Source organism: Mus caroli, unplaced genomic scaffold, assembly GCF_978045245.1.
Source record: "Mus caroli unplaced genomic scaffold, Mus_caroli_1 scaffold_2, whole genome shotgun sequence".
In the NCBI taxonomy this organism is placed as follows: Eukaryota; Metazoa; Chordata; class Mammalia; order Rodentia; family Muridae; genus Mus; species Mus caroli.
Genome location: NW_028227257.1, coordinates 169,721,020 through 169,747,158, shown reverse-complemented (window position 1 = coordinate 169,747,158; position 26,139 = coordinate 169,721,020). Strand labels below are relative to the sequence as shown.

The window sequence follows — 26,139 nt, the reverse complement described above, 5'->3', positions numbered from 1 at the left end:
TGAGCTGGGGCCAGCAGCTTCAACCTGAGGATCTGAGTTATTTCAGACTTACACCTATGGATCTGTGGTATCTCTACTCATAAATGGAATCAGCTGGGGTCAGGTTGGTCAAAATCTTCCCCCAGGACTATGCCTACATGCCCCACCAAAGCTGGTATGAGCTTTGTCAGCAAAGGAATCAGCTCCAAATATACACCTGACTCTAGATCACTTCCCTAGGACATGCTCCATTCCCCTGAGTCCCGTGTTTCATGTTAAGGAGTGTGGATATGTGACACTGCCTTCTAACCGCCACCCTCATCCTTCCTTGAGGAACATGGTCTTACAGGCCAATGTGTGTTCAACTAATTGGACTCACATGAAATGGGGCACATTAAGGTGGCCCTAGATGTGTGCATGTATTATGTGTATGTATGTATGTGCTTATATACATATCCATACACACACATATTTGTGTATACAGATACATACATACATACATAAATACATACATACATACATACATATATACATACATATATGTGGAGGCCAGAGGTCAATATCAGGTATCTTCCTCTTCATTCCTATCTCTTTCTTTCTTTCTTTCTTTCTTTCTTTCTTTCTTTCTTTCTTTCTTTCTTTCTTTCTTTCTTTCTTTCTTTCTTATGTTCTTTCATTTTTTCTCTCTTTCTTTGTTTCTTTGTTTCTTTCTTTCTTTTTCTTTCTTTCTCTCTCTCTCTCTCTCTCTCTCTCTCTCTTTCTTTCTTTCTTTTTTGAGATATGGTCTCTCACTTAATCTAAAGCTCCACCCATTCAGCTATTCTAGCTGACCTAAGAATTCCAGGGATTCTGCAGTCTTTACTTCCCAAGCACTGGAATTACAGACTTACATCATTGCACCCAGGTTTTTAACAGCCTGCTAGGGACATGAACTCATGTCATGATTGAGCAGCAAGCATTGTAAAGATCGATCCATTTCCCATTAATCCAAGACTTGCATGAGAGTCAGAGGGTTCAGGGTCAAAGTTAGAAAGAGGAAACACCTCTGTGCTCTCTGGAACATTAAGACACAGAAATCAAACTAGATCCAGTGAGAATCAAAGTCTGGGACAGGCAAGCAAAACCACGACGAAGAAAGAGCCAGGTACATGGAACAGAGAGAAAAGCAGTAATATTCTGAGGTACAGCTAGACAGATGCTGGCAATGGAAAAAGTCACATACTGATACACATACACAAACACATATACACACACACACACACACACACACACACACACACACACACACACACACATCCCAGGCATGTGCTTAGACAGCCAGCCTGAGACTTGCTGGGAATAATTTCATTGGGACCTAGGCTGCCTAGGCAGCTTGGAGCTTCTACCTTGTATATCAGTCAGTTCCAGATGTAGACGCTGTCTGAGGGTTTTGTATGTGTGAGAGGGTGAGAAGAGGGGTTTGGGGGTGGTACTCCAGAAAACGAAAGGCCTCAGTAGGCAGAGGAAGATTTGAAGGTCTTAGGGGGGCACTCCAGAAATCCATACCCTAGGATGCTAGAATGCAGGGCTGGTTCCTCCCAGGCATCAGTCTGGAACTAGAAACCAGCTCACCAAGTCTGCTTAAGTCCCTGACGGCCAGGTGACCTAGGGATGTCACCTGTTGTTCTCATTCAGTGTGTGTGTGTAGATTGACAGGCTGTCAGGCTTGGCCTCCTGGCTTTCTTTTTGAACTTTTAATACTTTCTATAACTGTGTGTGGTGTGTTGGGGGTGGGATGTGTATCTGGGTGTCAGAGGACAATGGTTTGGAGTCAGATGTCTCTTTCCACCTTCAAGAGTTCTGAGGACAGATCTCTTGAGGTCACCATATTTACAGAGCCAATGCCTTTATCCCCTAGCCCACTTCCAATCTGTCATTAGTCTGCTCCCAGGAGACCCTTTCTGTGTCCATCTCTGTCTTGTGGGATGTACTAGCCACCCCTAGGACACCAGAATACTGTCCTCAGTCTTCTTGGCTGGTTTTCTTGTGGGACCTGATGATGATCTTGGCCCTTGAGTGTGGATTGCCTGGAACTTGGGAACCTAGGTCTATCAGCCTCTAGATTTTAATGGCTGTTTTGATTTCTTTAGGAGTTATAGCATTAGTTAGTTTCCCTGATGTTGATTTAACTTTGGTGAGTATCTATCTAGAAAATCACCTGTTTATTTCAGATTTACCAGTTTTATTTCAGAAGATGCTTTTCAGGTAAGACCTAATGATTTTTAAGTTTTCTCAGGGTCTGTTCTTAAGTTTCCCTTTTGATTGTTTTTGTTAAAATGGATATTATCTCTCTGCCTCTTATTTAGTGTGGATAGAGGTTTATCTATCTTGTTGATTTTCTAAAAGAACCATCTCTTTGCTTGGTTGACTCGTTGTCCTGTTGTCTTTGTTTCTAATAGATTGATTTCCATCCTGAGTTTGATTATTTTTGGTGTCTACTCCTTTTGGGTGTGTTTGCTTCTTTTTTTTTTTTTTTTCCTAGAACTTTCAGGTGTACATTTAGGTTGTTATTACGAATAATCTCCATTTTTTTTAATGAAGGCACTTAGTGCTATGATCTTTCCTCTTAGCACTGATTTCATTGTGTCCCATAAATTTGGGTATGTTGTGCTTTCACTTTCATTTAATTCTATAAAGTCTTTGATGTTTTTCTTTACCTCTTCTTTGACCTGCTGGCCATTAAGTAGAGAGATAAACATTTGTTGCTCTTGTCAATGCTTCTGGAGCCACCAAAGTCATCTTCCTGTCCTGGTGACTCCAGATAAATCCCCATAGACCACAGTGGGGGCTCAGTGGCTTTTTTTCCTTAGAAATGAAGGCAAAGAAAGGGCAGGGTGATTGAGAAGTTTTAGGAAAGTGTCCTTGAGACTAAACCAGTGCAGACTTGAGGAGTCTCCAATAAAGGCCATGATAAGTTGAGCTAGCAAGCCAATTTTCCAGATCAGGTCTTGTGCATGCACAGCAAGTATGCTGAGAACCTCTATCACAGTTGTTGGACTTCAGCTCTCCCATTGGTCAGAGTGCGCATGCCTGTGTTTAGATGCGTTGCTTGGCAACAGTGGAACAGCCTTCAGTTGACCCTAGAACCCATGCTACCTGGACTATATCCTACTGACCTTCTTTGTGGGAGCTTTGTCCTGGTTTTGCTGGCAGTGTTGACAAGATTTACTCTCGGATCTACATCAGTGTGTTGATTCTGAGAGTGGCCAAGGGCCAAGAGGGAGGGGAAGGGCCGGGGTGACTCCGGGTGGGTGGGTGGGTGGGTGGGGAGCTCTGCCATGAGTTTCCTGTGCTGCTGGAACCAAAGGCAATCCTCCACCAGCCAGAGGGAGTCCTTCCCAGACCCTGGGAGGACACAATGGAGTGCTACTAGCTTCCATTCCCTCAGACAGCCCAAAAGCTACAAAGCCTTCAGAAAGATCCACAAGGCTGCTAGCCTGGGTCATGTTGCCACGGTTCAGCGCAGAATCGAACTTGGGCAAAATGGCATCAATGACCGAGACAAGAAAAACAGGTGACTGGGGCTGGGAGTCAGGGGAAAGGGGCAGGCTGGGAGGTAGGTGGAGAAAGAAAGTGTCAGCTTCCCTAAGTAGCCCCAAGGACTAGGACTAGGAGGGATCTGCCAATGTTTTCAGTGCTGGTGACCTTTGTCACTAAGGTGTCCTGGTAATCTCAGTGCTTGGCAGTTCTTCTATTGCTCCATGAAGTCAGAGGAGGCAGGCACTGCAGACCTAGAGCTGTGTACCACAGAACTCCCTTGGTTCTTGAATTTCTTAATGTTTTGATATCCAACCCTCCTCTTTTCCTGTTTCTCTCCCAGGCACTATAGTTAGTTGACTTTACTTTCATGCACGTGTTAATAAATTTTATTCCTTCAATTCCCCAAAGTAACTTGCTTTAAGTAATAGGCACCCTTTCAATTTGGAGTCTGAGTACACCCATGGGAAGTATACAGAGAACCAACGTGTACTCCTTCAATGCTACCTTTACTCTTGGGAGTCATTTTCAAAGGCTAGTTCTAGCTGATTTTCAGGCTTTTGAAACTATGGTCACATCTTGTAGCTTATGGCGGACAATCAGGAACACATGATTTATATTCTGGAAGGTTTAGCTTTCCTTGGCCTTTGAATAGCCACACAGGCTGCATCCCCTTTACTCCTACCTGACCTTGATATTTCTTCGTGTTTTTCATCATCTGAAATCTATACTATAGCTTTGGTTCCCTCAGCAATTTTGTATGGAGTGGTTTGTTTCACATCATTTTCTCAATCTGTGCATCACAAAAAATTCACATCTGATATGCCATCCTAGTAAGATGGCATCTTGGTTTTTTTCCTTATCTGTGATTTTTGCCATGAACTCATGAAGTTTCTTGGAAAGAGCCAGATTATAAATATGGTACATGTAATAATTTTCACAACCTATTTGTTCTGTATATTGATATACTCTCCAAACACCCAATCCCTTTAGATTCATAAAACAATTGTAAATGAAAAGCTGAAGTTTTGTTAATTAATCAGGTTATTATATACACAAAAACAATTAGTCATCGTTATTTATTTGCAGTTTTCTGAAAATAAGTTATAGAATATGTTTATCTCCAATGCAGGCTTGCTTTCTTTCCATTTATACAAGTTTTTCAAGAGGTTTAATGGCTGCAGTCATAATAGTGAGCAGGAGAGTATAACTTTAAACTTGAAAAGCTGTCCATTTAATTGGTTATTGGCTGTTGTTTTGATGTATATTGCTTTTATTTAGGAATGGGTGCTGAATTCCTGATCTCTCCAATATTTTAATCATGAAGGGATGTATTTTTTCAAATGCTTTTACAGAACCTAATGAGATGACCATGTGATTTTTTTAGTTTATTTATATAGTAGATTAAATTAATGGATTTTTGTATATTGAACCAAACTTGCACCCCTGGCATGAAGCCTATTTGATCGTGGTGAATGATGTTTTTGTTGTGTTCTTAAATTTGGTTTGCAAGAATTTTACTGAGTATTTTTGCATCTATGTCATAAGAGAAATTAGTCTGAAGTTGTCTGTTTTGCTTGGGTCCTTGTGTGGTAATTGTATCAGAGTAATTGTGGTTTCATAGAAAGAAGTGGGTAGTATTCCTTCTGTCTCTATTTTAGGAAATAGTTTTAGGAATATTGGTATTAGCTCTTCTTTGAAGGTCTCATAGAATTGTGCACTGAAACTCTCTGGCCCTAGGCTATTTTTGTTTGGGAAGGTTTTTGTTGTTGTTGTTGTTTTGCTTTTTTTAGATAACTTCCTCTATTTCCTTAGGGGATATGGTCCTGTTTAGATAGTTTACCTGCTCTTGATTTAACTTTGGTATGTGGTGTCTGTTTAGAAAAACCATCCATATCACTTAGATTTTCCAGTTTTGTTGAGTGTTGGCTTTTGCAGTATGATCTGATGATTATTTGAATTTCCTCAGTTTCTGTTGTTATGTCTCCATTTTCATTTCTGATTTTGATAATTTGGATACTGTCACTGGGCCCTTTGGTTAGTTTCGCTACATATTTTTCTATCTTGTTGATTTTTCTCAAGGAACCAGGTTTTGGTTTTGTTGATTGTTTATATCATTTGGAGAAGACTAATATTCAAAATATATAAAGACACTCAAGAAGCTAACCACCAAAAACCAAACAACCTAATGAAAAATTAGCTATTGATCTAAATAGAATTCACAACAGAGGACTCTCAAATTGTCAAGAAACGCTCAAAGAAATGTTCAAAGTCCTGAGTGATCAGGGAAATGCAAATCAAAATGTTCCTGAGATTCCACATTACACCAATCAGAATGGCTAAGGTCAAAAACTCAGATGACAGCATATGTTAATGGAGATGTTGACAAAGAGAAACACTCCTTCATTGCTGGTAGGACTGCTAACCAGCACAACCACTCTGGAAATTAATCTGGAAGTTCCTCAGAAACCTGGAAATATATCTACCTGAAGACCCAGCTATACCACTCTTGGGCATATATCCAAAAGATACCCTACCATGCCACAGGGGCAAATGTTCCACTACGTGCATAGAAGCCTTATTAGTGACAGCCTGAAGCTGAAAACAACCCAGATGTCCCACAGTGGAAGGATAGATACAGAAAATGTGGTTCATTTACATAATGGAGTATTACTCGGCTATTAAGAGTGAGGACATCTTGGGTTTTGTAGGCACATGGATGGAACTAGAAAATATCATCCTGAGTGAGGTAACTCAGACCCCAAGGGCATGCATGGTATGAACTCACTATTAAGTGGATATTAACCAAAAAAGTACAGAATACCCAGTATACAATCCTCAGAACTCAAGAAGTTAACAAGCTGAAGGGCCCAAATGAGGATGCCTCAATCCTACTTGGGAGGGAAAAGAAAGCAATCATGGGGCCAGAGGAAGGGACCGGGCTGGGAGAGGGGATTCATCTCATCTGTAGACATGAAACCAGACAGTATTGCTAATGCCAAGAAGCACTTGTTGACAGGAGCCTGATATGGCTGTCTACTGAGAGGCTCTGCCAGAGCTGACCAATACAGATGTTGAAGCTCCCAGCCAACCATTTTTAAACCAAAATTGCTGAAGGGATTTGCAACCCAATAGAAAGGACAATATCAACCAAACAGAATCCCCCTGCCCCCCAGCTCCCAGGAACTAAACTACCAACCAAAAAGCAACCAATTTGCTCACTGTAGGGTATCATTTCTCAGCCAATGGAACACTGGCACCCACAGTGTGTCTTTTCACAAAAATTAACAAAGAATACCCCATAGACACCCCACACAGCAAACCTGATGTGGAAAATCCCACAGTTAAGGCTCTGATTACAGGTGATTCTAAGTTGTGGCAAGTTGTCATTTAAACCAATTCAACATAGCTTCCTGAATATTGAAGTACATATTTATTTCAATAAATGACAACATGAATAACCTATATTGCAACTATTTAAATGAAAAACTTTTCTTAAATGTGTCTTGAAGTGGAAATAATAAAACAGAAATTTAAAGATTTAATAACATCATTTATCCAGAATATACATAGGAACACATGCAAGCACATGCACACACACAAACACACACACACACATATAACACACATGCCTACAATGCAAACAGGCACACACACACACACACACACACACACACACACACATGCACACACACATATAACCTTAATCTTACATTCACACACAAATATATAGACACACTCACACTCACACATGCCCACAATGCATAGAGGCACACACACTAATAAACACATGCACACAAGCACATATACCACCATGAACACCCACTCACATGAGCACCCATATGTACACTCATGACATACATGCACACACTCATGAACACCCACATGCACACATCCAGACACAAAGACACATATACACTCATATACACCCACATACACTCACATGCACACAAGCATACACAAACAAACACTAACACAAATAAGCACTTTCATATGCACTCAGAACCTCACAGACACACAGACACACAGACACACACACACACACACACACACACACACACACACACACACGACAATGAATGACTATTGTCCAAAGAATTAACCTAGAGTAGCACCAAATGCTAATGTAAAGGTTTTGCAGTTAATATATTCATTTGCAGTTCATTTATTCTTTTGTCAATGTTATTTCCTCATTATGGGAAGAGAATCATCACAGAGAATATGTTAATTTATACTTCGAATGGCCTGATGATAAAACAACTGTAAGTGCAGTCTTACTCATTCCATGATTTATGGGTTGTGTGTGATAATTAATAGAATTGATATATAAATTTATTAAAATGCTCCAACATTTTCAACATAAGTCATTGAACTCCTAATCTTTATCTATTATCTTTACTCAGTAGTTCACCAAATTCACTTGGATTTTCTGTTATATAGTATATTTATTCTATGGCTTGTAAATGCCTTTCCCTTTTTTTTTTTTTTTTGGTAGTTCTTTTTAAAATTAATTAATTACACTCCAGATTTTATTCCCCCATCCTGGAACACCCTTGGACTGTTCCACATCTCATACCCCCTTCCCAAACCCATGTCCCATGAGAATGTCCCCACTCCTCCAACTCCACCCAACCAGACCTCTAAACTCCCTATAGCCTCCAGTCTCTTGAGGGTTAGGTGAATCATCCCTGACTGAACCCAGTCCTGGCAGTCCTCTGCTGTATATGTGTTGGGGGCCTCATATCAGCTGGTTTATGCTGCCTGGTTGGTGTCCAGTGTTTGAGAGATCTTGAGGGTCCAGGTTTATTGAGACTGCTGGTCCTCCTACAGGGTCACCCTCCTTTTCAGCTTCTTCCAGCCTTTCCCTAATTCAAGCACAGGTTCAACAGCTTCAGTGCAGATTTTCTTTAGCTGAGTAGAAAGTTTAGAGAAATGGGTCTAAAGTCCAATAGAAACTTTACCTCTTTCCTTTCAATTAGCAGCATTTCTGAATTAAGAAAATGTAAAGAGTAGTTACTTTGAAAAATCATACCAGTATCTGAAACTACTATCCCATAATTGAAACTTCACATTTCTTCCTCCTCTTCCTCCTCCTCCTTCTCCTCCTCCTCCTCCTCCTCCTCCTCCTCCTCCTCCTCCTCCTCCTCCTCCTCCTCCTCCTCCTCCTCCTCCTCCTCCTCCTCCTTCTTCTTCTTCTTCTTCTTCTTCTTCTTCTTCTTCTCTTCTTTTTTTTTTTTTTTGAGACAGGGTTTCCCTGTATAGCCCTGGCTGTCCTGGAACTCACTTTGTACACCAGGCTGGCCTTCAAACTCAGAAATCCGCCTTTAATCCCAGCACTCGGGAGGTAGAGGCAATGGAAATGTAACTAACACATCAAGCATTCAGCTCAGTGATGGTATCCTTGCCTCCTAAATAGGAATGTATGGGCCATGTTTCCACACTGGAAGCAAAAAATTTCTTTGACTTGGCTGCCCCAAGTTAATGAGAATTACTTGAACAATTGTGTGGTTTTGACCTATTTTTGTTAAAATTCTTAAAAATTCTTCATTTTCACAGAACTATGTTACACTTTGCTTGTGTGCATGGCCATCCAGACCTGGTTGCCCTTCTAATAGAGCAGAATTGTGACATTGATCTCCGAGACAGTGACAACAGCACAGCACTAATTAAGGTAGACAGCACCCAGCAATTTCAGGGTGACACAGATTCAATAGGGATTCTGGGAAAAAAAACATGATCTCAGCTAAATGCAAATAATTATTGAAATCTATTGAATTTTTGTTTTTCTCTTGTTTCCCATCTATTTTTTGATTTAATACCCACAGGCTTCACAGTATGAGCGTGAAGAATGTATGGCCATGTTATTAGAACACGGTGCTGATCCAAATGCTAAGGAGAGAAGTGGGAACACAGCACTGCACTATGCTGTTTGGCATAACAACATGTCAATGGCAGCGAAACTGCTGGCCCATCATGCTGACATCACTATAAGGAATGAGGTACAGAAGACACAGCTTTGATTTACAGATTATTTGCTACATACTTTAAAATATTTCATTGGGATCCTGATGCAGCTTTGACATGAGAATCTCTCAAATGCTAGATGTAATAAGTGAATTTTATAAATCTCACAAAATTAAGACTTGTCTAGATGAGTCAGATTTGATGGGAACTCCTTCTTCCCAAGCTTTCCTTCCCTGAAGCACTTTCTCCTCCTTTACTCTCCTGATGAACATTCTAAAGAGAATTATTACCTCCATCTGTGGCAAGTCTGAAGGTCTTTACAATTTCCCTATGGGTACTCTCTTAACTGTAGCTTTTCAGGATTTCATGTTGTCTTATACTTCCAATGCATGAACAAACATCAATAAGATACCGGGTTTCTATATTACAAGTGCCTAAATTATGAATCTTTCTGTCAGTTTAATCCACATTGTACCCATCTCAGCATGTCAGTTCATTTCATAGAGTTCTGACAACACTGGACTTTCAGTTGTAATTAGGTAACTAGAGAGTTGTCCCTTAATTTATGAGACAGAATTTTACACAATCAAGGTTGGCCAGGAACTTGTTATGTAATGAGGATGACATTGAACTTGTATCTTCCTTCACCTCTGAAGTGATGGCTTTTGGACATTCTCTACCATGCCTGGCCTATGAAAACTCACAGTTGACTTTGATATTCATTTCCAACTAAATACTTATTTCAGTGACAATGCAATATAAGTGAAGTAAATACTATTGGAGAAGTTGTCCAGGGCACATTTTCAATTCACTGAATTTTATGCTGATTTCCATTACAGCTTTATTGTAAAGAACTAGACTAAAAAGTCTAATTCCCCAAATTTAAATCATAGTTGAAAAGTTTTCAATATTTTTCTTGAGAGATTATTTAACTGCATCTCTAGCACAGGGTTTAATCCTTCATATTTCAAAGAATATTATTTTCCAGAATATGATGTCTAACATAAATGCCATGTTCATTTGTTAGAGAAATAGTATTAACATGCGTACAATAGGTCCAGTATGGAAGAAATACTGTGACATGTGTTATCCTCTCTGCGTGGTGCTTTTTTGGCAAACATTCTCTGCTTCAGTGACTTGGAGCTGACAGCATTTGAGAAGCATTTGCGTTCTCACCAGGCTATGGAAGGAACTGTTTAGACTCTACTAGTGGTATAAGGAACCCATGGCAGACATTTTGTTTCAAGTGGTTCACTAAGGCATAGGTTGTGAATTAACTGATACAGGTATCAAATATACTCTGATGGCTTATGAAGAATGGATCTGTGTGAGAGCACTATGTTTGAGAAGGTCAAGAATGTGGCTCACAGACCCTCAGAGGATGTGAGCTTCACTGTGTCTTCCACATGATTGTCCATTGAGAAATATCAAGTTCTGAGAGTTATAAATTATTATTTTTTATAGGATAGCTTCACACCACTTAAACTGGCTCAATTAAAAAACCATGACAACCTGGCAAAACTTTTAGAAAAGAAGGAAGAGAAGATAGAGAAAGTTGATGAATTAAACAGGTAAAGTTACTAATTCTTTTAACTTTATTTTTTTATGGAATTCTATAGTGTGCACAATCCCTGAAGCCCTGTTGCTGGAATTTCCAATCCTATTACATAGGTATAAAACCCCACGTAATCCAGATATTATAGTTATAAGCTATATGTCTGGATTGGGCAGTTCTGGCACTGTACTAAATTACTCACCAGCTATGAGACCCCTTGCTTCTTGAGGTTTCTCCTGACCAGGGGGTTCTGGTTCATGGTGGCATCTCCTCCTCTCCCTCCATCGTCTCTTCTCCCCTCACCTTCCTCCTCTCATCCTACCTATCCCACTTCCCACTCTTGAGTCTCCTTTTCTCCCTTTCCTCTACACTGCCCATCACTGGCTTAGCCTTTTTTTTTTTAAAGTATAGATTTTGACGTCTATATTCTGATATTTGATTGAAAATGAATAGCTCAAACATTACTTTTAAAAATCTCTTTTATATTCATTTCTTTAAAAACTGCTATAGTAAATAAAAGTACATTTTGAAAAGAATTTCTTCTCTTCAGTGACTGTTTGCTTCAAAGTTTTTTGTTTTTCTTTGTTTGATAGTCAACCCCTAACATTCTCAACACTCATAACTTTGGCAAGTGGGGATTTCCTTAAGATTTTGATCAGCCACAGTGAGTATTAGGACAGCCACAGACAAAACCCAAGTCTATCTTCATGCACAAAAGCACACAAGCGCACATGTACACACACACACATGCTTGCATGCATGGAGACACTCAATCACGTGCACGCACACACATGCAAGCACACCTGTGCACACAAATACACACATAGACACATGGGTGCACACACAAACACACACACAGACACATACAGACACACACACACACACACCCTATTGGTCATTGAGCCTATCTATATTTCAATAACTTGTGCATTAATAGGTTGCATTGATCGAGCATTTAATGTGAAAACCACTGGAGAAGCATAGGCTAAAAAAAGAAGAAGGACTCTGGTTCTCCTCCAACTATTTCCACTTCACTGAAGACACATGAGAAATTTTAGTGTTTTCTAATTTATGTGGACTGGAATTGGTAGGACATATATAGAAAAGCCGAATGCAGTTTGTAATTTCATGTTTTTATAACCCCTGGAATTCCTCCCAGAAACTAATATATCCATTTATTCTTAAATTTCCTCTATTTTATCTTTCAATTTTTTCAACTGTTTCATGGGACTCACTGTACATTTTGGAAAAAGTGAAGCCATGAGTTCTTTTTATATGCATGGTTGATTTGAAAATGATGATGGCTAATTCAGTGTTGCAGAACTTAGTTTTGCACCAATGCCAGGGGTGGTTCTCAGACCATTTTCAATTCACCTATCAAAATTATGTGAGTCAGTAGCTGGACACCATTGTAGCCTACGGAATGGTGCTTTTTGGGAAAGTTTTATTCTTCCCCTCTGCCATTGGGTGGACAAGGTTTCTAGGCAACCTCCTGTTTCTGTCTCCCCAGGGCTCGATTTCTAGTGCACACCACACAATCACACTTGGCTTTTTTTTTTGTGCCCCAAAATTTCTGGCAAATCAAACTCAGGCCCTCACACTTGCAACTTAGGGACTTAACAACTGAACTGTTGTGTCAATCCACATCTTTTTTGATTTTGAAAATAAGAGTGCTTTCTACCAGTTTCCTCAACATTGAAGAGGCTGAGGCAGGTGAATTGAAAATTTGGGCTTTGAGATACTTTCTAAAAAAAAAAAAAAAAAAAAAAAAACAGTTGAAAATGTCAGATTATTACGTATAGCTTTTACTGAAATGGTATGATAATTTCTGGTCATCTTCTATTATTTCATTGAAATCTCCTTGAAGTTGAAATGTAATTTTTCATAATGTAGTATGGAATAAATTATGGTTTCAGAAATTCTGAGTATGAATTCAAAATCTGTTACCTATTTACATGGTCTTTCTATGTTTAATGTTTACAATTATAGAATCTGAAATACGTTGTGTTTGGAATTAAAATAAATATAAAGCAAGTCCAATGCTTAGAACAATTGGCAGTAATTACATAGTAAGGCCTAAGAACAGGTGACCATTTCCATTTTTTTTAAGTTATCCCTTTCTTTTTTTTTTTTTTGGGTGTTTATTTCATTTACATTTCCAGTGCTGTCTCAAAAGTCCCCCACATGCTCCCCCACCCACTCCCCCACCCACCCACTCCCACTTCTTGGCCCTGGCATTCCCTTGTACTGAGGCATATAAACTTTGCAGGACCAATGGGTCTCTCTTTCCACTGATGGCGAACTAGGCCATCTTCTGATTCATATCTAGCTAGAGACACAAGCTGGGGGGGGGTACTGTTTAGTTCATATTGTTGTTGCACCTATAGGATTGCAGATCCCTTCAGCTCCTTGTGCACCTTCTCTAGGTCCTCCATTGGGGGCCCTGTGATCCATCCTATAGCTGACTGTGAGCATCCACTTCTGTCTTTGCTAGACCCTGGCATAGTCTCATAAGAGATAGCTATATCTGGGTCCTTTCAGCAAAATCTTGCTAGTGTATGCAATGGTGTCAGTGTTTGGAACCTGCTTATGGGATGGATCCCTGGATATGGCAGTCACTAGATGGTCCATCCTTTTGTCTCAGCTCCAAACTTTGTCTCTAACTCCTTCCATGGGTGTTCTGTTCCCAATTCTAAGAAGGGGTAAAGTGTCCACACTTTGGTCTTTGTTCTTCTTGACACATATAAGGAGTACAGTAATATTAATAAAGTAGGTTTTACTAAATATGAGACTTATTTTTCTGAGAATGACATTGGAAATGTTGGTCTATTTACCTCTATTAAACAAAGCATCACATATTATGTTTTTCCCCTTATCCTAACGAGCATAATACTGGATTTACATTTATTACTTAAAAATGAATATTATCATCATTATTTTAAATTGTATGCTCATGTTTGCGCTTGTAGTTGAGTGTGCAGATGTGTGCAGGTGGCTGAAGAAGGCACAGGTATTAGATGTCTCTGGAGCTGGAGTTAGAGTTGGTTGTGATGCAAACAGCCACACAGAGTCCTGGCTACTGCACTCAACTCCTCCTGTGCAGAAGCTGTACCTGCTGTTAACTGGAGCTGTGTCTCCAATTGTAATTTCCATCTTTTTATGATTATAGTAGTGGTATAAATTGTATATCAATGTTCCTCTTTTTTTCCAAAGCTTATTTCCTTTGTAGGAAATATATAACTTTATTTGTAATACCTGGTAAGTTTTATGGATAGGGGAAATAAACTTTTTGTGTGTTTTATTTTACAAATTTAATATTCATCTGAAAGGATATCATTTTTTTGTAGGTCTTCAAAGAAAACTTCCGATGTAAAGGAAGAGGTATGGGAAATTAATTTAAAATCATATTTATTAAGATACAACATAAAAGTCAAACTAATACATTATAAAGTGAGTTAGAAATATGGGATCCACCCCATAAACAGCCACCAAACCCAGTCACTAGGCAGATGCCAACAGGAGCCTGCTGACAGGAGCCTGATACAGCTGTTTCCTGTGAGGCTTTGCGAGTGCCTGGCAAATACAGAAATGAATGCTCACAGTCATCCATTAGACAGAGCACAAGGTCCCCAGTGAAGGAGCCAGAGAAATAGCCAGGGAGCTGATGAGGACTGAAGCCCCATAGGAGGAACATCAATATGAACTAACAGTACCCCCAGAACTCCTTGGAACTATACCACCAATCAAAGAAAACCCATGGTGGAACTTGTAGCAGAGTATGGCCTAGTTGGTAATCAATGGGAGGAGAGGCCCTTGGTCTGGGAAGGCACTAGGCCCCAGAATTGGGGAATGCCAGAACCAGGAATGGTTGTTGGTGGGTTGGGGAGAAGGGGAGATGGGAGGGGATCTGGGATTTTTCAGAGGTGAAACTAGGAAAGGGGATAACATTTGAAATGTAATTTAGGAAAATATGTAATAAAAAAATAAAAAAAAGAAATATAGGAAAAATAAAATAAAAATTAAGATTCTTTTGTTATATTCAAATATTTCTTCCCAAAACATTTGTAAAGTCACCAATAGTAAAGGTGTCTTTCCTGTCAAAATTAGGTCTTTCAGAAGCATCTTGCTTGTTACTTATGTAAAACATGAGTATTTGTCTCTTCTTTATATTTAGTATATGCGGTACACAACATGAAGAATCTGAAATTGCTATTTTTCAATTTGTAGGTCAATGAACAAGGAAATCTTGTGTTTGACAAAGAACAAGGAGATCTTATGTGTGACAAAGAACAAGGAAATCTTATAGTTGACCTTAACAAACTAATATCACCATGTGAGGGAAACTTAGAAGACTGTGAGATGATCAGTTTCGACACTATTCTGCAACTTATTGAACAGCTCAGGAGGCAGAGTAAAGGTAGGGGTTTTGCATGCAGCCTCTGTGTGTGGTATTGATGAGTGTGAATTAGAGTATTGCTCATGACACAGGCATGCTTGATATCAAAGAACAGGAAACTAGTCACCGCATGCGCTGCCACCAAGCCTTCTGAGCTTCATTAAGCAAGCATGACACTCTGACCTTGGGGTTGTTACATTAGATTCATGTGTTACAAAAAATGGAACAGGCCAGCTAGCCAATACAGTAAGCTGGTGGGCTGTGCCTTTTCGTTACTTCTTCATGTGGCTGGAGGATTGAAGCAGCTCTCTGGAGTCACTTTGGTAAAGGATGCTGAATCCCTCCATGATGGCTCTGCCATATGATAGTTTGAGGAGACACTCTAAGACTACAGCTGTTGCTTTATTGGCTCCTCTCTTATACTTGGCTTATGTTAACATTGTCTTCTATAATCTTTAAAAAATATTTGATTTTTTATTAAGTGTGTGTGTGCATATATGTGTGTTTGTGTATACCTCGGTGTGAGCATCTGTTTGCATGCACAGACTAGAGGAGTAGTTCAGGTGTCCTGCTCTATCATTACCCTGTTTATTCCTTTGAGATGGTATCTCATTGAGGTTGAAGGTAGGTTGGCACACCAGCACTAATAATCTTGTTTGCTGCTCTCAAAGGCTGGGCTTACAGGCACATGTGAGTCATATGTATTTTTGTATGGAGATTTGAAATCAAGTTCTCATGCTTGCACAGCAAACACCAGAATACACTGAGCTAGCTTCCTTAAGGTTGATGTATCTAATTTTAATCTGCTCCAATGATTTACAATATTGTGGGGTGAGGGTGTTAATGTATTTGTATATGTGTGTGTTTGAGTGCACATGCATGTGTGTATGCTGCATATCTGTATGTGTTCCTGTAATGCATCTTCCTCAAGTGCTTTCAATCTCATTTCTTTTTTTTTTTTTTTACAAAACATTTTTCTTTTTTATCGAAAAATATTTTTCATACACTATATTCTTTTCAGGCTTCCCCTCTCCAACACTTCCTATGCCCTGCCCACCCTCCTACTCACCCAACCCCGCCCACCCTCCTACTCACCCAACCCTGTCCACCCTCCTACTCACCCAACCCCTCACACCCTCCTACTCACCCAACCCTGCCCACCCCCCTACTCACCCAACCCTGCCCACCCTCCTACTCACCCAACCCTGCCCACCCCCCTACTCACCCAACCCTGCCCACCCCCCTACTCACCCAACCCTGCCCACCCCCCTACTCACCCAACCCTGCCCACCCTCCTACTCACCCAACCCTGCCCACCCTCCTACTCACCCAACCCTGCCCACCCTCCTACTCACCCAACCCTGCCCACCCTCCTACTCACCCAACCCTGCCCACCCTCCTACTCACCCAACCCTGCCCACACTCCTACTCACCCAACCCTGCCCACACTCCTACTCACCCAACCCTGCCCACACTCCTACTCACCCAACCCTGCCCACACTCCTACTCACCCAACACTTCTTCTGGTTATATGCCCAGGAGAGGTATTGCTGGATCCTCTCGTAGTACCATGTCCAGTTTTCTGAGAAACATCCAGACTGATTTCCAGAGTGGTTGTACAAGCTTGCAATCCCACCAACAATGGAGGAGTTTTCCTCTTTCTCCACATCCTAGCCAGCATCTGCTGTCACCTGAATTTTTGATCTTAGCCATTCTGACTGGTGTGAGGTGGAAACTCAGGGTTGTTTTGATTTGCATTTCCCTGATGATTAAGGATGATGAACATTTTTCAGGTGTTTCTCAGCCATTCGGTATTCCTCAGGTGAGAATTCTTTGTTTAGCTCTGAGCCCCATTTTTTAATGGGGTTATTTGATTTTATGGAGTCCACCTTCTTGAGTTCTTTATATATTTTGGATATTATTCCTCTATCTGATTTAGAATAGGAAAAGATCCTTTCCGAATCCGTTGGTGGCCTTTTTACTTATTGACGGTGTCTTTTGCCTTACAGAAGCTTTGCAGTTTCATGAGGTCCCATTTGTCAATTCTCGATCTTACAGCACAAGCCATTGCTGTTCTATTCAGGAATATTTTCCCCTGTGACAACAACTTCAAGGATTTTCCCCACTTTCTCCTCTATAAGTTTCAGTGTCTCTGGTTTTATGTGGAGCTCCTTGATCCACTTAGTTTTGACCTTAGTACAAGGATATAGGAATGGATCATTTCGCATTCTTCTACATGATAACCACCAGTTGTGCCAGCACCATTTGTTGAAAATGCTGTCTTTTTTCCACTGGATGGTTTTATCTCCCTTATTGAACATCAAGTGACCATAGGTGTGTGGGTTTATTTCTGGGTATTCAATTCTATTCCATTTGTCTACATACCAGTACCATGCTGTTTTTATCACAATTGTTCTGTAGTAAAGCTTTAGGTCATGTATGGTAATTCCACTAGAGGTTCTATTATCCTTGAGAAGAGTTTTTGCTATCCTTGGTTATCATTTGAGTGTGTAATATTTGTTTTATGTCTTTCTTCTTTCTCCATTACATTCTATCCATTTCTTCTGAATTCTATATATGCATTTTATATTGCTTATAGACAGCTTGATCCTCCCTTTGTTGTTTGTATATTCATTAGGTAAGCCACAACAAATGTTATCCTTTCTATACCTTGGAGGTGCCCAGTGTATTGCTTATTCTCCATTACTAAAGCATGACATTGCTTTTTGCTAACTATGGTTGTGTGAATTATTCCTGGTTCAGTTTGGCATATAGGAAGACATGCCCTCTTCCTGGCACTGTGAGGACACCCGATGCTCACTTTTAATTGTGTGAGACACTGAGTGTCTAATCCCCAGAATATTTCCTGGAGTACTCATGTTGTTGTGTGCTCTGTAGTATGTTCACAATGGCCTAGTGAGATGCCCAGAGCATCGTCTCTTCTTTGTGTCTTTTTTCCAGACTTCTGACCTGTGATTTTTGGCTGCCTTATTCACCAGCTCAGCTCCAGGAGTCTGGCGGAGTCAGAACAGCTTTGTCCTCATTCTGTTCTAACCTAGTCTGAACTATCTCATAGCATAGAGATAGAGAATTGGAGTAATATCATCTAACTATTTTAGTGTTTATTAGCTAACAATTTCTGACATGTCTGAAGTATGTAATCTTCAGTTTTTAAAACACATTTATTTTCCTGATTTGTGTTGTTTGAGGTAGGAATCAAAATCAGCACCTTTTACTTGACCTTGAGTGGAATTGGAGGGCAGTTGCATCTGGGCACTTGCTGTAGATCACTGGCAATGTGTCTCCTCAGACTCTGACCTGCTATTCCTTGTTCTCACTTCATGCCTATTCCTCTCTTCCATTAGGACATATTCCTGCATGCCTATTTGACATTAAAACTTTGTTTGATTTCAGTATCATCTGAGTCTGTTATGTTTGTTTTTATGTCTTTCTTCACTTCTCTATTTCGTTTTAGGCAAAATACTTTAACTGTCTTCTCTTTTTATCTGTAGATTGTACCATGTATTCCACTGTGTCCTCAGTATACCTTTCTGCAGTGCCCCATAAGTTTATGTGAAACTCTATTCTGTTTTATTTATGAAAAGTGCTGCAGTACTTAAATTGTGCTTTTTATCCAATACAGATTCTGGCAGCCTAGTGCAAGTCTGGTTTACAGTTTGTTCATATAAAAGATCAATGGAAATTAAAAAACATAATTGTGAACAAATCACAGAAGAAAGTGAAAGTTTACAAAATTCTATTATTGCACTACAAAAACAAAGTACTCAAATTGAGTTTCAAAAGATTAAGTTGGGAGCAGAGATACGCAATATGAGATATGGTGCCCCAATTTTTGAGAAATATTTTAACTGTTTACATTAGAGGATAAATCGAACATTTGTAGTTTGTCACTAACTTTTTAAGTGCTTTGGAGAGGAAAAAAACTTTTCAGATTTGGGTTTTATTATATTACTTTTGATAGATATCCTTTTTTTTAATTTTTATTACATATTTTCCTCAGTTACATTTCCAATGCTATCCCAAAAGACCCCCATAGCGCCCTCCACTTCCCTACCCACCCATTCCCATTCTTTTGGCCCTGGCATTCCCCTATATTGGGGCATATAAAGTTTGCAAGTCCAATGAGCCTCTCTTTCCATTGATGGCCGACTAGGCCATCTTTAGATACATATGCAGCTAGAGATAAGAGCTCCGGGGTTCTGGTTAGTACATCATGTTGTTCCAACAATAGGGTTGCAGATTCCTTTAACTCCTTGGGTACTTTCTCTAGCTTCTCCATTGGGAGCCCTGTGATACATCCAATAGCTGACTGTGAACATCCACTCCTGTGTTTGCTAGGCCCCGGCATCGTCTCACAAGAGACAGCTATATTTGGGTCCTTTCAGCAAAATCTTGCTAGTGTATGCAATGGTGTCAGCGTTTAGAAGCTGCTTATGGGAAGGATCCCTGGATACAGCAGTCTCTAAATGGTCCATCCTTTCATCACAGCTACGAACTTTGTCTCTGTAACTCCTTCCCTCGGTGTTTTGTTCCCAATTCTAAGAAGGGGCACAGTGTCCACACTTTGGTCTTCATTCTTCTTGAGTTTCATGCGTTTAGTAAATTGTATCTTATATCTTGGGTATCCTAAGTTTTGGGCTAATATCCACTTATCAGTGAATACATATTGTGTGAGTTCTTTTGTGCTTGTGTTACTTCACTCAAGATGATGCCCTCCAGGTCCATCCATTTGGCTAGGAATTTCATAAATTCATTCTTTTTAATAGCTGAGTAGTACTCCATTGTGTAAATGTACCATAATTTCTGTATCCATTCCTCTGTTGAGGGACATCTGGGTTCTTTCCAGCTTCTGGCTATTATAAATAGGGCTGCTATGAACATAGTGGAGCATGTGTCCTTTTTACCAGTTGGGACATCTTCTGGATATATGCCCAGGAGAGGTATTGGTGGATCCTCCGGTAGTACTATGTCCAATTTCCTGAGGAACCGCCAGACTGATTTCCAGAGTGGTTGTACAAGCTTGCAATCCCAACAACAATGGAGGAGTGTTCCTCTTTCTCCACATCCTCGCCAGCATCTGCTGTCACCTGAATTTTTGATCTTAGCCATTCTGACTGGTGTGAGGTGGAATCTCAGGGTTGTTTTGATTTGCATTTCCCTGATGATTAAGGATGTTGAACATTTTTTTCAGGTGCTTCTCTGCCATTCGGTATTCCTCAGGTGAGAATTCTTTGGTCAGTTCTGAGCCCCATTTTTTAATGGGGTTATTTGACTTTCTGGAGTCCACCTTCTTGAGTTCTTTATATATATTGGATATTAGTCCCTTATCTGTTTTAGGATAGGTGAAGATCCTTTCCCAATCTGTTGGTGGTTTTTTTGTCTTATTGATGGTGTCTTTAGCCTTGCAGAGGCTTTGCAGTTTCATGAGGTCCCACTTGTCAATTCTCGATCTTACAGCACAAGCCATTACTGTTCTATTCAGGAATTTTTCCCCTGTGCCCATATCTTCAAGGCTTTTCCCCACTTTCTCCTCTATAAGTTTCAGTGTCTCTGGTTTTATGTGTAGTTCCTTGATCCACTTAGACTTGACCTTAGTACAAGGAGATAGGAATGGATCGATTCGCATTCTTCTACATGTTAACAACCAGTTGTGCCAGCACCATTTGTTGAAAATGCTGTCTTTCTTCCACTGGATGTTTTTAGCTCCCTTGTCGAAGATCAAGTGACCGTAGGTGTGTGGGTTCATTTCTGGGTCTTCAATTCTATTCCATTGGTCTATTTGTCTGTCACTATACCAGTACCATGCAGTTTTTATCACAATTGCTCTGTAGTAAAGCTTTAGGTCCGGCATGGTGATTCCACCAGAGGTTCTTTTATCCTTGAGAAGAATTTTGCTATCCTAGGTTTTTTGTTATTTCAGATGAATTTGCAGATTGCACTTTCTAATTCGTTGAAGAATTGATTTGGAATTTTGATGGGGATTGCATTGAATCTGTAGATTGCTTTTGGCAAGATAGCCATTTTTACAATGTTGATCCTGCCAATCCATGAGCATGGGAGATCTTTCCATCTTCTGAGATCTTCTAAATTTCTTTCTTCAGAGACTTGAAGTTTTTATTATACAGATCTTTCACTTCCTTAGTTAGAGTCACGCCAAGATATTTTATATTATTTGTGACTATTGAGAAGGGTGTTGTTTCCCTAATTTCTTTCTCAGCCTGTTTATTCTTTGTGTAGAGAAAGGCCATTGATTTGTTTGAGTTAATTTTATATCCAGCTACTTCACCGAAGCTGTTTATCAGGCTTAGGAGTTCTCTGGTGGAATTTTTAGGGTCACTTATATATACTATCATATCATCTGCAAAAAGTGATATTTTGACTTCATCTTTTCCAATTTGTATCCCTTTGATCTCCTTTTGTTGTCAAATTGCTCTGGCTAGGACTTCAAGTACAATGTTGAATAGGTATGGAGAAAGTGGACAGCCTTGTCTAGTCCCTGATTTTAGAGGGATTGCTTCAAGCTTCTCACCATTTACTTTGATGTTGGCTACTGGTTTGCTGTAGATTGCTTTTATCATGTTTAGGTATGCGCCTTGAATTCCTGATCTTTCCAAGACTTTTATCATGAATGGGTGTTGGATCTTGTCAAATGCTTTTTCCGCATCTAACGAGATGACCATGTGGTTTTTGTCTTTGAGTTTGTTTATATACTGGATTACGTTGATGGATTTCCGTATATTGAACCATCCCTGCATCCCTTGGATGAAACCTACTTGGTCAGGATGGATTATTGTTTTGATGTGTTCTTGGATTCGGTTAGCAAGAACTTTATTGAGGATTTTTGCATCAATATTCATAAGGGATATTGGTCTGAAGTTTTCTATCTTTGTTGGGTCTTTTTGTGGTTTAGGTATCAGAGTAATTGTGGCTTCATAGAATGAGTTGGGTAGAGTACCTTCTGTTTCTATTTTGTGGAATAGTTTGTGAAGAACTGGGATTAGATCTTCTTTGAAGGTCTGATAGAACTCTGCACTAAACCCATCTGGTCCTGGGCTTTTTTTAGTTGGGAGACTATTAATGACTGCTTCCATTTCTTTGGGGGATATAGGGCTGTTTAGATCATTAACCTGATCTTGATTCAACTTTGGTACCTGGTATCTGTCTAGGAACTTCTCCATTTCATCCAGGTTCTCCAGTTTTGTTGAGTATAGCCTTTGGTAGAAGGATCTGATGGTGTTTTGGATGTCTTCAGGATCTGTTGTTATGTCTCCTTTTTCATTTCTTTTTTTTTTTAATTTTTAATATTTTTATTACATATTTTCCTCAATTACATTTCCAATGCTATCCCAAAAGTCCCCCATAGCACCCCCCACTTCCCTACCCACCCTTTCCCATTCTTTTGGCCCTGGCATTCCCCTATATTGGGGCATATAAAGTTTGCAAGTCCAATGGGCCTCTCTTTCCATTGATGGCAGACTAGGCCATCTTTCCATACATATGCAGATAGAGACAAGAGCTCCGGGGTTCTGGTTAGTACATCATGTTGTTCCAACAATAGGGTTGCAGATCCCTTTAGCTCCTTGGGTACTTTCTCTAGCTTCTCCATTGGGAGCCCTGTGATACATCCAATAGCTGACTGTGAACATCCACTCCTGTGTTTGCTAGGCCTCGGCATTGTCTCACAAGAGACAGCTATATTTGGGTCCTTTCAGCAAAATCTTGCTAGTGTATGCAATGGTGTCCGCGTGTAGAAGCTTCTTATGGGATGGATCCCTGGAGACGGCAGTCTCTAAATGGTCCATCCTTTCATCACAGCTACGAACTTTGTCTCTGTAACTCCTTCCCTCGGTGTTTTGTTCCCAATTCTAAGAAGGGGCACAGTGTCCACACTTTGGTCTTCATTCTTCTTGAGTTTCATGCATTTAGTAAATTGTATCTTATATCTTGGGTATCCTAAGTTTTGGGCTAATATCCACTTATCAGTGAATACATATTGTGTGAGTTCTTTTGTGATTGTGTTACTTCACTCAAGATGATGCCCTCCAGGTCCATCCATTTGGCTAGGAATTTCATAAATTCATTCTTTTTAATAGCTGAGTAGTACTCCATTGTGTAAATGTACCATAATTTCTGTATCCATTCCTCTGTTGAGGGACATCTGGGTTCTTTCCAGCTTCTGGCTATTATAAATAGGGCTGCTATGAACATAGTGGAGCATGTGTCCTTTTTACCGGTTGGGACATCTTCTGGATATATGCCCAGGAGAGGTATTGGTGGATCCTCCGGTAGTACTATGTCCAATTTCCTGAGGAACCGCCAGACTGATTTCCAGAGTGGTTGTACAAGCTTGCAATCCCACCAACAATGGAGGAGTGTTCCTCTTTCTCCACATCCTCGCCAGCATCTGCTGTCACCTGAATTTTTGATCTTAGCCATTCTGACTGGTGTGAGGTGGAATCTCAGGGTTGTTTTGATTTGCATTTCCCTGATGATTAAGGATGTTGAACATTTTTTCAGGTGTTTCTCAGTCAATCGGTATTCCTCAGGTGAGAATTCTTTGTTTAGCCCCGAGCCTCATTGAACTCTCAAAAGTCCTCAATTTCTTTCTTTATTCCTTCCTTGACAGTTTTATTTATTTTTTTCACCTGTCTAGTTGTATTTCCCTGTATATTTTTAGGGTTTTGTTGTTGTTGTTGTTGTTGTTCTTGTTTCGTCTTTAAAGACCTCCACCTGTTTCGTTGTATTTTCTTATATTTCTTTATGGGATTTTTTTCATTTCCTCTATAAAGGCCTCTACCATTTCTATAAGAGTGAGTCAAAGGTTATTTTCTTGTCCTTCAGTTGTGGTAAGCTATCCAGGGCTTGCTATAGAAGGGTATCTGTGCTCTCAAGGTGTCATATTGGCCTGCCTTTTGTTAATTATGTTCTTTTGATGGCTGCTATCCATTAGTATGACTTGTTCCCTTGATGTGTCTTTTATTGTAGGTATTGGAGGGCTTAAACTCAGTAGTCCTGGTATGTTAGGCCTCTGATTGATATTCTTGAATTGCATGGTTCCAGATCTGCAGGTCTGTGTGGTTAAGTAGCTGCAGATCTATTGAAGGTGTACAGAGAGAATGGGGGAGTAATGGAAGTTCCCCTGGGATAACAGGCTGCTCAAAGCAGCTGAGCTTGCTCCAGCAGATTCAGAAAGCAGGGGAGATGAATGGGAGAAAGGAATCTTACCTGTATGCTTGAGGCTCAGCAGATACAAAGGAGGTGTGCAGACAGGTGGCAGGAGAATGGAGGTCCAGCAGGGATATGAGTCTGCTCAGGCAGTTTAGACATACTCTTTGTCCTATTGATTTTTCTTGTATGTGTGGTTTCTGACTTTGTGAATGTGTGTGTGTATGCTTCTTGGTCTGCTTTGTTGCTTGCCTTTCACAAAGAAATAGAAGGAAAAGGCATGGAGTTATGTCTGTAGGGAGGGGATAAGACCTTGGAAAATTTGAGGGTGGTTAAAATTATGACCAGATTTCAATGCTTTTCAATAAAAATAAAAATGTGTAACATATATCATTGTTAAACACTGAAATTATAAATAGTATTAACATGTTAAGTTTTCTAAAACTTTCTGTACATCTGTGATAACTAAAATGATTTATTCAATGTGATACCAATATAATAAAAAAGTATATGACTGATGGGAAAAACAAATCACCTTTGAATTGTTTGAACTAATTACACAAATTTAAACTTGAATTTGTTATGGTGGGTATTCTCTGAAATATTTTTACTGGTAAAAGATTGTTTAATGGGAAATCCCACTTCTTCTTAAAGCAATTGTTAAACTATAATTTGGGGAGCCATTTAGGAAACCTATGAGACGTGACATATTTTCCTCTGCAGTGTTTCCAGCACTCAGGTGAAGACACAGCCCACCAACTACTGGGCTGTCACTGAGAAAAGGACGACCAGACCTTCAGAAGTCCACACTGACCACACATCTGCCTCAGTGAGAACTTGTGACAGGGGTCTTCAAAGTGATCTTGGATTCGACAGAGCAGGAACACATGTTGAGGACGACAATTTAAGTCCATTTTCGAGGAGGAAAGCTTGGTGGGATAGCTTAACAAGGTTAGTTCTGGTTTTGCCTCTCTACAGTGTTTCAGGTTTCTGATAGTATTCTATTTTAAGTTTGATGAACCACTGAATTGGATAGGTGACTCAAAAATTCTAATTTTGTAGACATGCCCCTTTGTTAATCTGAGTCAGTAAATAGAACAAAATTGGTATATTTTACATTTCTTTCCAAGTGGCATCTGAATTAGATTTTTAGAGTTTGTTGAGAAGACAGGGTGGGGAGAGGTTCTTGCCACCATTTAACAACAATGGTTGCTCCATGGACCCCGGGTCATTTGAGGACTGAATCTCTTCAGTGTTGTCCTCTGGATAAAACAGAGGAGGTGTGACATGCACCTTTAGATAAATCAAAGTATATTTTAATCACATGCATTTTTAGCTTTAGGTGACACTATATTGTCTGGACCCTAAGGTTCTAGTGGTTTTATGAACAATTTCTTGGGTTAATATCTATCATTTTCATTTATTTATTAAAATTAAACTCTTTCTTTTTTTTTGATCATAGAGTTGGTTCTTACTTTTTTATTAGCTATTTTCTTCATTTACATTTCAAATGCTATCCCAAAACTCCCCTATACTCTCCCCC

General features: G+C 39.8%; 1 protein-coding gene across 1 annotated transcript; it reads left to right on the top strand.

Moving 5' to 3' along the window:
• Positions 1-3,296: 3,296 nt before the first annotated feature.
• On the top strand, positions 3,297-25,395 carry LOC147005974 (uncharacterized). Its single transcript, XM_085828692.1, has 7 exons — positions 3,297-3,532; positions 9,052-9,166; positions 9,321-9,494; positions 10,924-11,030; positions 14,362-14,395; positions 15,242-15,431; positions 25,320-25,395. The coding sequence occupies exons 1-7, from the start codon at positions 3,297-3,299 to the stop codon at positions 25,337-25,339; spliced, it is 876 nt and encodes a 291-aa protein (XP_085684818.1). The 3' UTR covers positions 25,340-25,395.
• The last annotated feature ends 744 nt before the right edge of the window (positions 25,396-26,139 follow it).